Source organism: Pinus tabuliformis, chromosome 8 (assembly GCF_031772625.1).
Source record: "Pinus tabuliformis cultivar Carrire ecotype Pingquan chromosome 8, CPIR1, whole genome shotgun sequence".
NCBI classification, from domain to species: Eukaryota; Viridiplantae; Streptophyta; class Pinopsida; order Pinales; family Pinaceae; genus Pinus; species Pinus tabuliformis.
In genome coordinates, this window is record NC_142294.1 from 2,066,581,149 (window position 1) to 2,066,595,678 (window position 14,530).

General features: G+C 38.9%; 1 protein-coding gene across 1 annotated transcript in view; it reads right to left on the reverse strand.

The window, feature by feature from the left end:
- Positions 1–1,070, reverse strand: part of LOC149244763 (zinc finger (CCCH-type) family protein / D111/G-patch domain-containing protein) — a 170,352-nt gene extending 169,282 nt beyond the window's left edge. The window contains exon 1 of the mRNA XM_089374989.1: positions 566–1,070. Coding sequence (XP_089231115.1) covers positions 566–691 — 126 coding nt within the window. The 5' untranslated portion in view covers positions 692–1,070. The remainder of the gene's footprint in view (positions 1–565) is intronic.
- Between the last annotated feature and the right edge of the window lie 13,460 nt (positions 1,071–14,530).

Consider the following 14,530-nt stretch of genomic DNA (forward strand, 5'->3'; position numbering starts at 1 on the left):
TCCACGCTCTCAGGAGTTTTCTAGCATCCTAATCTAGCTACTTACAATTTCACTCATAGCAGTCTAAGTAGATTGAAAACATAAAATAGGATGGTTAGATAGGGCATTTTCCCATCAGTTCATTCATTTAAATCCTAGATATGGTAATGAAATTATTAAATGGGAACTGTATTTTAGAAAATTTCCATAGATTTGCACTAGTCTAAATTCGTCGTGGTTTCCACTCAATTGACACTAATATTCCACCATTTTCCTTTTTCCAAACTCGGCCACTTTGGCCTTAAGCTATATTGATTGTTCTAAAAGTTAATCATGTATGATATCCATGCACAGAAACATAAATTGGAAGTTAGAAACAGAGAAGCTACTGCAGGTTTACTTCAAAAACCCAAATTCGGCATCAAATTCACATAAATTTAACCGAAAAAAGAAAAAAGAAAAAAACCCGATAACCTCAATCGTGACTGCAATAGAGTTCATGAAAATGGCATGCACAATGCATCCTATTAACCTTCATAAACCAATTTTATAAATATGATAATGGCGATAATTCCCCGTATCCTACCATCAAAAGCTCGGCATTTTCTGGGTCTCCAGCGAGGGCTTCATTCACACCAGTAACCGAGTCCCTGTGCTCCACCAGCTGACATTCTAGCTGCTGTTCTAGATCGTATTCCTCTTCTTCGGCCATATTTTACATTCAGGAAAACACTCTAGTTTGGCTTGAGTTAAAAAAAACCTGGCCCTTCCAAATCTCTAAGCAGAAGGGGACAAATGAATGCTCGGAACGGAGAAACCGAAGGAGAATGCGTTCAAGTGGTCCTCCGGCTGATATTTTGAGATAGTCTTTGCAGTAATTTGGCACCAAAATTCCAGACGTGTGGCCACTGTAACATCGAAAGCCTTATGGTTCGAACCGCGGTTTCTACTATTCGACTGCAAATGTCGGTCAGATCAAACGTAGGGAGACTTTTTTGGTTGTTTTCCGACCGGAGAAAATAGGGAATTACGTGGAGTGTTTTATATTTTTTAACTTGGGCTCAAATCTTCAATGAGACATTCGATTTCGTTCGAGTAGGACTTCTTGTAGATGTGTTTTTGAATGTCTCAGCTTTATGAAGTCATAAATTTATTTTCTATTAACATTGATTAGATTAGATTTATATAGCGAATTTTTTTTTTTTTAATAATTATGAATGATATATGGTATAGTAATTAGTTTAGATTTATTTTAATTTTGGATTTATTAAGTGTCAATAATTAGTAGATTGAGTGTTAAAATGGATTAGGTTGATTTAATTATTAATAATTATTTATTTTATTTTATTTTATGTTTATGTAATTTAATAAAGTCAAAAAAATAATTTATAATTATAATTATTACTTTTTAAAATTTATTTTAATTTTTATTTTTATGTAATTTTATTGAATCAAAATGTTTACAGGATATTACAACATTTTTTCTATATTGGGTTGGATAGTGCCCATCGGTGCAAAAACTATGATAGATATATAAAATAAAAATATGACTGAAGGTTTTGTATTTTGGTTTCATGTATGGGGGTTAAGGCATGTCGTTTGAGGAAAGTACATGATCCTACCACTAGAACATTATTAATGATTGTTAATTGGGGTTATTTTGGGTGGTTGGACAAAATGGTTGTTGTGTTCCCCACCCAAGTTCAATTCCCTGCAAGTGACATGATAATGAGAAATATTGTTGTAATGGCTACGAGCCTATGAATATTGTTATATTAACCCTCACTTTTGCCCTCGGGTTATCAATGAGCACTTTAGATATCGATCAAGACTAAAACCATCTCTTTTGGTCCCATAATATGACCTTAAATTGTCTCTAATTGGCTAAGAGTTCGTCTTCCTTGGATGTAAGCAAATAGGTTGGCAACCAAAGGCTTAGAGGCATATTGCAGGAGTGGAAGTATGCCCCCCTAGGGACCACAAACAGGTTATTTAAGATGGTCATGTTTTGTCTACACACAATAACGTAGTCGCACATCAAGATCTTAGATTGTAGAAATAGAGGTTGGGGCAATAACTCTATGTATTATGTTGGGGTTTTACCCTAGCCTCTCTACTTTAGGCTAATTGGGAGTTAGTCAATAATGTATGCAACAATCTTCTTTAAATGATGTTCATTAGATAGTAATGAATCGATATTTAATGTAAAAGAGCCCTCTTTGTTAAAAAAAGACCCACTTACTGTTAGGTTTTTGCTATTGAGAACATATTTAAAAAAATTGAACGTCAAGGAATGTTCTGATGAATATTATCGTATTTGGAGCTTTGCTCAGTGAAAGGTTTAGAAGCAAGTGAGTAATGCTTTCTCTCTTTATTATCATAATGCGATGGCATATTTATATATGTAATCTTATTTGTCTCTTGTATCTAGCTTTCGATCTTTTTAATATTCATATACTTAATTTGGGTTTAAGGTCTTAGGGTTAAGGAACACTACAAGTGGTATCGTAACTATTTTCTAAGCCAACAAACCTCTAAAATTTAGCAAGATCTTTTTTAGGCTAGAGACATGTTCTGCAATTTATAAATAACATATAAATATGTCATTCAATAGGTAACACATGTAGTTGGGGAAAAATACACGCAAAAAATACATGTCACGTCATCTGGTCATACACCCCTGTAACTTTGTTAGTACTCCTTCAAGTAGTACCACATTAGATAGCCCCTATATATAGAATTGTTTTCCATGTACCCTAGGGTATACTATAAACCCTTTATGTGCACCTAAAACTAGCCTTACAAAAACTTGTCAATATCTTGTTGTTATAGCACATCAAGAAGAACACTCGGGGAGATCACTCTCATGTACAAAGGAATCGAGCAGTGTGACAAAGGGTAGACTCTATCCTCCTTGGTTGGCATTGTGAATGATTTGGTTAGTACTATTGTTAGAGACCTTTTGATATATCTTAGAGCTACACTCTTAACACTCCTTTGTCCTAGGGACCTTGCAAATCCAAGGCTCTACAGTCCACTAGTGAAATTCCTGCAACTTTGCATATAAAATCATTTTGGAAGTATGTTAGTACATAATAATCAATTGAGGGTACTCCCACCAATGTAAACAAAATCAAAAAACAAAAAGAGAAATAAATCTAGGTCTTGCAAGCACCATTATGGGATATTTATCTTGAAAGATTCCTTAGGTTGTGTTGATTATGGTAGTACAACTCTCTTGTAAACTCTTTTTCGTGGGCCCAAACTATAGTGGTTGGTGATACCTCTCAAAGAATATCTTCCAACCTTTGATCATATTGGCATAAATTAGAGATAGCACTTCAACAAGCTCTTAAGTGGTCACATGACACATATTTGTAACATGGCAACCAATGATGACCTACACACTAAGTACCGAAAACTTTCGTACTCGCTCAAATTCAAGAAAAGGTTAATCATTGTTGTAACACACTCCTCACACATCTACCCAAGTAACCAGCGAACAGGGGTAAACATGCGACGAGAGGCTACTATGATTGGATTCGACCTCCTATGTGACCTTAAGGAAGTGGAATCGACGAAACACATTAACCAACCTATCCATGTAAGCAACAGAACCCTCAGGAGACATGTCAGCCACTCAGACATCCTCTCTGTGGGTCCCATTGATGTTCTGGACATCTTAAGCCTCAGTTGCCCTCATGTTATAGGAAAGAGAGCGTCCAGAAAACCAAAGTCACTCTCGCAGGCTTCTCTGCCAGCTACCAAAGACTAAATTTGCAAGTGTTATGCCAATAACCCCGGGATTTGAGCCATTTTTTTAGGCCAAGAGCCCAGGTCACTGCCCATAATGGAATGATAACTCGGGAACATTAAAAGAATAGGGAAACAATGATGCGAAAGCAATAAGTTGAACAAGACCTTAATTATACCCCTACTATCCATGCCAGGCATTTCATCAAACATATCATCAACATGTAACCTGCAGGTGTAAACAGCGTAATTAAATGTAGGGATCTCATACTTATCTGAGAATCACTATGAACCATTGTTCCCTCATGTCATTTATTGCATTATCATCTATTAGGCCATAGATACATTATACATTCATTTACAAGCAAAAACATGTTGAGAGCCATACATAACTACTATCATAAAACACACATATAACCAACATAATAACTACATAAATACTCATGAAAGTACAACCATATAAACGACATATAATCCATCAAAATGCTCATAGAAATAAAAGGAGAATTAACCTTTCATTAATTATGCAAAAACCAAACGTGGGATGAGACTTCCATGTTCCACCCGACCATAGAATGGCTAAGCCAAATCTCTCTTCAACCATCCACCCCTGAGCCATATTCCAAGCATGAATGTTGGACTCAACCAAAAGAACCAACCAGGGCATATTGAGGCCAAATCACCTCACCCTCATCATCAGAAACCATGTTTTACCGTAATCCATCCCGGATCACTAAGCCAACACAATGAACACATCATAATAGGCTTTACCATGATCTCCACCCGATCACTAGGCCAAACAAGCATGGATGCCACCGGATTTCTCCACCTATAGCGTGAGGAATTTTCCTGCCTCTAATCTCTCAGGCTTTACCGCAATCGAAACCCGGATCACTAGGACCTAAACCGAGACCCACTCTCCAGGCTTTATTGCATATCCCAAACCCGAGATTACTAGGCCCAACGGAGAGTAAACCACCTCTTGGCTTTACCGCAACCCACAGTCTGGCTCAGGGGTCACTAGGCCAGTGGCTTTACTGTGATCCACATTCTGGCACTAGGCCATGCGCTCTATCATTCAAAGATCCACCCCACTCAGCTTCAAATTCATATGGAAATCTAGCTCAACCAAAACATGAGAACCCCATCACACCATGACTATCCGAAAATGGCAAGCTTGTGCTAAAAACATCGTTACACCTGGAAAAACCCATGCCTCAACAACGAAAGAACCACATGCAATACCATGCATGCCAAATATAGCAAGGAAAATACACATGCAAATCGATACCTACAATGAATCTTGTTGTAGCTGCTTGATCATGCCTTTCCCTGCTTGATCTTTGCTTCCTCTTGTCTTCTTTGCCTTTCTTGCTCCAATGCCACGATGCTCCAAGAAAATTTAAGTGTCTAAGAGAGAGAGAGAGAGAGAGTAATGAGAGAGCTCCAAAACCGAACTGACAAAAGGTTACCAACTAGTCCTCATAAGTCTTTTTATGAACGAGGCCTCTATTTTCTTCATTTTCCATTATTTTCCTTCAATTTTATGCTCACATGCAACCTGTGACCTTTCACCTTTCTCCTGATTTCCATTATTTTCATAAATAAATGTGCCAAAAATGCCATTTTACCTTTCCAAAGCCTTTGCCAATTTCCTTAGTCGTAAACGACTAAATGAACACCCCCTAGGATGTCTTGCCCAACATTCGGCTTGGAATAAGTGTCCTATCAATCGTGGTTATTATTTTTACCTTTATTAACTTTTATTACATGGAATTTTCACCAGGGTTGTTACAATTGTAGTATTAAAATATCCTAGTAGGTTGCTCAATAGATGTCCCAACACTTTGTCGATGAAAAGGAGGAGTTCAAAGAATGGCTAAGATCACTTTTGACTTCCATAAAAGACAAAGAACCATAATACCACACAGATCCACCCATGGGGAAATATCCATGAGATGAAAATCCACACCCTATTACATTCTTTTTTAGTAACCATAATCATCCCGCACCCTTTCACAATCATAATCCATGGCACCACTTTCCAAAACCGGACATGGACAAGTTTGATGCTTCCAATCCATCAAGTTGGGTTACTCAATTTGAAATTTATTTCTCTCAAGGGTATTACTAATGACCTACATAAACTCAAAGTGGGGTTCTTATATTTGGATTCAAATTGTTGGCAATGGTAAAAAATGCTCATGGAAGCTACATTGCTTTGACCTAGTTTATAAAGTCCATTATTCTCATTTTTAATGTGATACTGATTATCTAAGATAATTGGCAAAATTATGCTAAATAAAGATAATTATTAAATTTATCGCAACCTTTGAGTAATTAACATCCACACAAAGGACCTATTTGATTCCCTTTTAAAGAATGTTTCATCAATGGTCTTGAGGAGTCAATTAGAACACAAGTCAAGGTGCAATGTCTGGCCACATTGTTGGAATATTGTGAAAGGGCTAAAGAAGTCAAGACGATGATCAATGCCCAAACCAAAAGGCCTTCATTTGTTACTCACATTAATTCTCCTATAGAAAGTACCCTTAGCCCCTCCATCTCTCAGCAATTGATAATCCAAAAGTTGTTCCAAAAAAATATGGCATATTGCCAACACCTCAAGCTTTGTTATAATTGGAATGTGTAGAGCAATACCCTTACATTAATAATGTATGTTTGTACATGGTTAGAGGTTGAAGAGCCTAGCAACATAATAACTTTGAAGATTAATAATAAAATGCATCACCAACTGCAGATGGATAAGGACAAGAGTTATAGGGTGTCATGATTTTGTAATATGGAGTAGCTAGAGAAGCTAGGCCTTTTCATTTATATTTTATTATATTTGTCATTAGAATTAAGGGGAAAAGGCAGTTATGTGAGTTTCTTTAGGAAGCCCTATGGTGCTTTGATAGAATGCGTATTTAATATCACCTTCTTGATTGTTTAGGGAGTGTTGAATTTGTAACTATGGTCAGTCTCCATAATGTATATTTTCTCGCTTGATGTACTTGTATTTATCATCGTAAAGCATATTTATAAATGCTAGAGTCAAAGTAAAATTTATTTTGAGTCAAAGTCCCATTGCAAATTTTTAAAGATGAAAAATTGAATTTTTGGAATGTAATTTTTGGCTCCAAAAGTGACAAGTCGGCTTCCCTCAAATTCAAGTCGGTCATGGCTCCAAAGGACACCCATTTGACCTAGATATATCACTATATAAAGGCAACACTTCCTCCTCCACTTGGACATTCGATCTCCCTCGCACAAGACAGTTTATAAGCAAGCAAGCGAAGGACAAGAAGGACGGATAGGGCAAATTCTCTCTCTCTTGTAACTCACACCTGTGGATTGGCTATTCTCTTTGTGGTTCGCATTTTTTGGGGCAGTTGTTGCAAGAGGCCGAAATTTATAGGTAACTAGGGCAACCGTTGGAAGGCTGAAATTTCCAGGTAACTGGGGCAACTGTTGTAGGGCCGAAATTTTTGTGGCAACTCGCAATTGCAGGAGGGTTGAAATTCTTGGTCAAACATGCAAAAAGAATTGTTGGATCAAATTGGGTGACTTGACTTAGAGGAGAAGACCAAGTTTGACCATAGGTCTAGGTGTGTCTCTCATTTAACAAGAATAATTTCTCTAATGGAAAAGGTTGTTGGGTTTTTCCCCTTGGTGTGTTTTCCCAGGGTAAATTTTGTCTTCTTTTGTGTATTATGATCTCTATTGTTATAATGTTATTTATGGTTGAATTTATAAATTATAATTATTAAATGATATTGTTGTCACCTTTTGAAAAGAGAGTTCTAGTTGCACAAAGAGGGAAAAAGAACAGAGATGAGGTTGTTATGCTTTGCAAATTGGAGATTAAAGGGGGAAGAATAGGTCCATCTTAAATCGTTTTGGAGAAATTTCCATATTCTGTAAAAACCATTTCTTTCACAAATCCCATTTTTCCTTTGTTTTTAAACTCTAGCCACAGTGACCCTTTTTTAACTACAGCCGAAATCCCTTGTATATCTAACTCTACCGGTGTTTTTCATTCCCCTTTGAAATGTTTTAAAACATTCATATATCACGTTGAAACCCTTTTTTAAGCGTCAGGATCCACAAACCATAATCTCTATCGGCCCTTTCCCTTTTTTGTGATACATATTTGCCCGACACCACTCCTTCTCACCGATTGCGATGGAATCCCTCCTTCGTGGATATCGCATATCGCAAAGTTCCCCTGCTGATTGCCATATCCGCCTGTCACCACTACTTTTCGCCAATTGCGACACGTCAAATTCCCTCCTCCACCGAAGTCCCTTCCAACTTGCGATTGCGATGTGCGAGAACCCTCCCGAGTGCAATATTTTATGTGATACATTCTATAAACCATCACTTCCGAAAACATCGAAAATCACCATAAATATATGTTAAAGCCCCTCTTCCCTTTCCGATGGCAATATGTGAGTCCTGGTTCCCGATGCGATATTTTATGTATCATGCTTTATGGAAGTTTCGTGCACGGACTATTGGCAAGCATTATGAAACATGCTAAAAAGGCCCTCTCCTGCATTGCAATTGCGATACCATTAGACCCGGATCAACGACCTAGGTCAACGAGCATTAAGACGTCTATTTTGCTTCTGCTCAGTGGGATGGTGAGGGTATTTTTCGGCATATATCTAGCAGCACGATCACCAAACAGGGCAAACAAAGGTAATACTATGTAATGGTCGATTGTGATATCCCAGGTGGGCCCAATCCCGCATATCGGTGATCGCAATTGTCAAGGGGAGGCACTCTTGTCCCGTAAGGACCTTTAATGGAAAACCCTAATGCGATAGCTCTGCGATGAAGTAACACAAAAATTTAAAGGCGTGGTGGGTCGGTAGTTGAGGCATTTAAGAAAGGAGGTGCAACATTCAAAATTGACATGGGCTGACCCAGAAAGGCCCCTTGTGACACGAAACCAGGGTCGATGAATACAGAGTAAATGAAGACATGGAAGCTTAGGAGGACTTGATGATCCAGCATGGTGCTCCACGCAGAGGGAAGACGAAGTACTGCCCAGGTGACCTCTACTTCTGTACTGTGGCATTAAACTGATAGTTGACCGCTCCCAGTTTTGAAGAATGAATGATCTGAGCAGTAAAGGTAGAAGCGATGGGAATCAACTTGTGACACAGGTGACCAAACCGTGGGCAAGCAACAACCTGAAGCAAAGGCGATCACAGGGATGGGCATGGAGATATTTTGTTGGCGTGTTCATCTAATTGATTGACTTGTTTTGTTTTCCTGTAATGTGTCGCCATTTATTGAAGCAATTAATTTTTGTAGTCATTTTTGGGCCACAGAGCCATCCCAGGCCGAGACAGCTAGTCGATCTGACAATTGAGGCTCGACTGAGATATTTTGTTGTAATTACTATTCAATGCTCCCCTCCCCAGATAAATAGGGGGAAGCAACACTTCACAAAGGTTTAGAATTCTAAAGAAAGAACTACATGTTATTTTCAAGACTGTATGATTTTATGATATGCGTATTTCAGAATATTAAGAAAATGGTGGTGATTCCTCCTTCGAGTACTACAGTATGTTATCCTTCTGTTAAATTCCATTATGTTCATGTTTCCTCTCTGAATTTATGTAATCGTAGCTGCTAGAAAGGCTTCATATGTTCTTACAAATTAATTTGAATTGATTCTTTAATGCATGTGTTTGTATGGATATTTGATATTATATCTTTAAAATTGTGCTCCATGAATCATCACTCCCATCCTCTTTCATCCATTATGTCTACCTTTAGCTCAAAAGTGTAGAATTCTTGAGGCTTCAAGCTCTATGTGATGAGTTAATCTATCTCCTTATCCTCTCACATTGCTCTGCCAAAGCTTATTGAACTGTAGGTCCTCGAACTACTCGACCTCCACTAGCTTATCATATATTTATGTGAGTCGTATATGTGAAGAAGTACCAGAAATGCATGGCTTACACCTTTAGATGAATGAACCAACCCAAGTTGTTTATTATATATTTTGAATATATATGTGTGTGTGTGTGTGTGTGATCTCTCAAGTTTCCTGAGAATCATATGAGACACACAAAATCTAGATGTGTTCAAGCACTGGTCTTGTAAGCAATCTGAGGTTGTCTCTGGAAGCGATAACATCTTCTGGCATCGTTGCCAAGGAACATATTGAAGGATTTTTCCCCTGGGATACGACAAGTTAAGCACTCTTTGTGTAGGTGAGCAAAGACGTTCTGATTGCATCCTCATCACCTTGGCAACTCCACAAATCCCATTATCATTTATCATCTTAGCTTTTAGAAAGCCTCCCACTCGCTCAGATACCTCTCAGCAGAAAACCCCAATTGTATCTGAGCCAGAGAAATTAATTTTCAGTATAGTCTGGAAGGAAAAAACTCCTACTACCTATGCTACTGTCTCATCATTCTTTGAAGCTTCCTCATCCAACTCCCAACCCGTTGTCACTCACTGCTCAGAATTTACTCCTAAGATCCTTACATACCCTACTCTTAGTCTAGCCACTCCAACCACTGTGGTTTTGGCCGAAGTTCCTTCAGAAAATCTCAATCCCCCTTCATTAATTCAGATGGTTGTCTCGAGTTTTTTACTGAATAAATATGCTCCTCTTGATTTACCTCAACCTGTAAGTGCTATGCCCCAGGACTACCTAAAGCTTTTGCCTAGGTTCAATGGGGAGGATGAAAACATTGCACAAAGACACATTGAAACCGTATGTGCTTTTGCCGAGATTCTAAATGTAGAACAACTAGACGTGGTCCCTCTTTGTACAATCCCTTGATGGAGAAGCCAAAAAATGGTTTAAAGCCCTACCTAATGCCTCCATCACTACCTGGGAGGAACTCGAAAACTCTTTCACACAAAAGTGGGGTGAAAAGAGAAATCATGAGTACGTCCTCACAAAGTTTAATGTTATAAGGAAGAAGCTAGAAGAGGATATTTTAGAATTCATAAAAAGGTTCAATAAGCAGTATAATAACCTACTTGGTGAGATAAAGCCTCCTCCAGCTGTCACTCGCGTAGTTTTTGTGGGAGCCTTTGAATCTGACTTTGGTTTTACCCTAAGAGAAAGGAAGTCTCACACTTTGGATCAACTCCAAGTTGATGCTCTTGAGGTAGAAGCAAATTTCATTTCGGTAAGGAAGTCGAGAGGTAAGGACGAACCTACTGAGAAGAAAAGGGGGAAAGAAGAAGCATCCTCCTCTGGTCAAGCTAAAGAATCACCAGATCTGAAGTGGGAAGAAATGGATAAACTCATCAAGAGTTTATCGCATAAGGTGGTGAAACTTGAGATGGAGAACAAGAGTCTCTTGAAACCGAATGCTCAAGGTAACAACCGAGGTTATAACCCACAGTACAAAAGAACACCCTTGCAGATACTTCCAAGGGAAAGAAAGGACCAACTTGATCAGATCCCTCATCCTCTATATTTAGAAGATGATCTTGATGAACAATCATCGGATACTCATGAGATGCAGGAAAACTTGTATCCCTCTTTCTCTTAAGAAGAACACGAAAATATGGCTCACCGGGAGACAAGTCATGATAGAGAAGCAACAACAAATGAGGAGGACATAGGGGATTATGATAAATGGTTTGTGAATTTCATGCAAGCACAACTACACCAAAGGTATGATCTAAGATCTTCAAGAAAGAGGTCAAGGGAACAGGAACAACAAGAGGGAACTACTCCCCAAGCTATTCCCATAGTTATAGATAAAGGGAAATGCAAGCTGAATCCTGACTCATCCAAGGTAAAAGTCTCCTCGAATAAGGAATGCAATAGCTCCTAGGAACACACAAAATAGAAGGCATCTGTTCTGATAAAAACTACCAGTGATAAGGAGAGAGAAGCAGAGCTAGGAGGCGTAGAAAAAGGCCAACCTGCATTCAATCTTCATAACGAACTCAAAAAGGTAAAGATTCATGTTCCTCTTATTGAACTTCTAAAGCAGCCCACTTATAAATCTCAGGTCTCTTAGTTCATGCTTCCATCCAACTCAGCACCGACCCATGATTGTTTAAACCTTCAAGAATAAAGACCAATGGTTGTGTTTGGGCCTCATGTTGAAGAACTTAATCCTTCCATTGCACCCTTCTATGTGACCCTGGTAATCCATGACCTCTTATTGCATAATTGCATGTTGGACTCTGGAGCCTCGCATAACCTCATGCCCTTAGCCGTGATGGAATAAATTAGCTTGCAGATCACTAGGCCCTACAAGGATCTATACTACTTTGACTCTAAGAGGGTCAAATGTTTGGGAATGATAAAATATCTAGTGGTAAACCTGGCTCAAATCCCTGTGAAGAGCGTAATGAAGGACATTGTAGTGGCATATATTCCCCCTCGATTCGACATGCTCCTATCTAGGTCTTGGGGTTCCAAGGTGGGGGGCTCTATCAAATTAGATCTAACTTATGACATTATTCCCACTTTTGAAGGCGAAGAAAGAAGGTTGTACAAAGAATCCAGATTCATAAAAACTATGACCCCAGTCGAAGGTTCTAAGAATTCTCCAGTGTATGGAAAAGAAAGTGACCTATCCTATCTGTTCCTAAAAGAAGATGAGAACATCTTAGAAGAAACACCAGTACATCTAATGATGTTGTTAGATGACCATCACCCAGATAAAAAAAAAGTATGGAAATTATACTTTGATGGAGCGAATTCCAAAGAGGGAAATGGAGCAGGAGTATTGTTGGTAAGTCCTGAGGGCAGCTTGATACCTCTCTCATTCAAGTTGGAGTTTGAGGCAACCAACAACGTGGTAGAGTATGAAGCATTGCTCCTTGGGCTACAAACAACAAGGAATATGAATATTGAATGCTTAACTGTGCATGGAGACTCTGAGCTGATTGTAAAGCAGATAAAAAATCAGTGCTAGGCTAAACACCCCAGATTGAGGACTTACCGAAATGAAGTATGGGATTTGATTGATAACTTCTTCCTGGCCTTTAATATCCAATTTTTGCCCAGAGAAGGAAACAAAATGGTTGATTCCCTTGCTATAGCAGCAAGCAATTTCAAACCCCCTCAAAATCCACTTCTCAGGTACGAGGTGGAGGTCAGATACAAACCCTCTATACCTGATAATGTCAAGCACTGGTAGGTATTCGAGGACGATGAGCACATCAAACAATTTATAGAAGTCGTTAGGGAGTTCACTAACCCAACCATTGATCAAGGAGAGGAAAAATAGGCAGATAAAGAACCCACTTTGTGGGAAGACATAGTGGTTGGACATAAAATTCTACAACCGATAGGGAATAACATTCCTCGTGGGCTAGTCCCACTGGAAACATTATTTAATAAGGACGATGTAGCGTTCAAACCAATGGCTCCGGAGATGGACGAACAAGTAGAAGATTGTAATATCGGTTCAGAGGATGAACCCTAGATGGTCAGACTATCAAAAGGGATCCCCTTGCAATATAAACAAAGGTATTTAAATCTCTTCAAAATGTATAAGGATGTTTTCAGTTGGTCTTATGATGACTTAAAAGCATTTGATACTAACATCATACAACATAAGATTCCTTTAAAGAGTGGAATAAAACCATGCAAGCAGAAACTCAGGCAAATTAATCCACTCTTACTCCCCTCCATTGAAAAAGAAGTGAGGAAACTTCTACAAGCTAAAATCATAGTGCCTTTAAGGTACTCGGAGTGGGTGGCCAACTTGGTCCCAGTTCGAAAAAAGAATGGAGAGATAAGGCTATGTGTAGATTTTCGGAACCTTAACAGGGCATCGTTGAAAGACAACTACCCGCTACCTAAGATGGATTACATACTACAAAAGGTGGTTGGATCAGTCAGGATGTCCATGATGGATGGGTTCTCCGGTTACAACCAAGTGGTGGTCCACCCTAATGATCAGAAGAAGACTGCTTTCACCACCCCTTGGGGAACATTCATGCTCGCATGCCTTTCGGTCTTATTAATACAGGGGCCACGTTTCAAAGAGCTATGGATATAAATTTTGTAAGGGAGTGAGATAAGTTCGTAGTGGTATATTTGGATGATATCACAGTCTTCTCTGAGACTAATGAAGAACACATCCTCCACCTGAAGCTCACCTTTAAGGAATGTAGGAGGTATGGTCTTTCTTTGAATCCCAAGAAATATCACTTCGAGGTATGGTCTTTCTTTGAATCCCAAGAAATATCAGTTCACCCTGAGTGAGGGGAAGCTACTAGGACACATAGTAGCGAAAGAAGGAGTGAAAATCGATCCTAAGTGAGTCAAAGCTATCAATCATATTCCTCTACCCAAAAATAAGAAAGAGGTCCAAGCCTTTTTGGGGAGAATCAATTTCTTGAGGAGTTTCATACCCAACTATGCAGAAATAGTAAAGGGTATTACTGATATTTTAGAAAAGGAAAATGAAGTCAAGTGGAGTCCTGCCCCCCCCCCCCCCCGTGATTATTTCACTATAATTAAAGAAGCTTTGGTTTAAGCCCCAGTACTAGTCAACCCTGACTACTCAACGCCTTCCTATATCTTTTCTTTCGCTTCTCCGCGTACTATTGCCGGAGTTCTGCTATAGAAGAATAAAGATGGTTATGAACAACCCATCGCCTTCTTTAGCCAAGTCCTAAGGGATGTTGAGCTGAAATATAACATCTTAAAGAAATAAGCCTATGCACTAGTCAAGGCTTTGAAGGCATTTTGAATGTATGTGCTACAATCAGAAATCACAACATTTGTCCCAATGACAGATGTCAAGGACATCCTTGTGCAGGGAGATAGTGAAGGAAA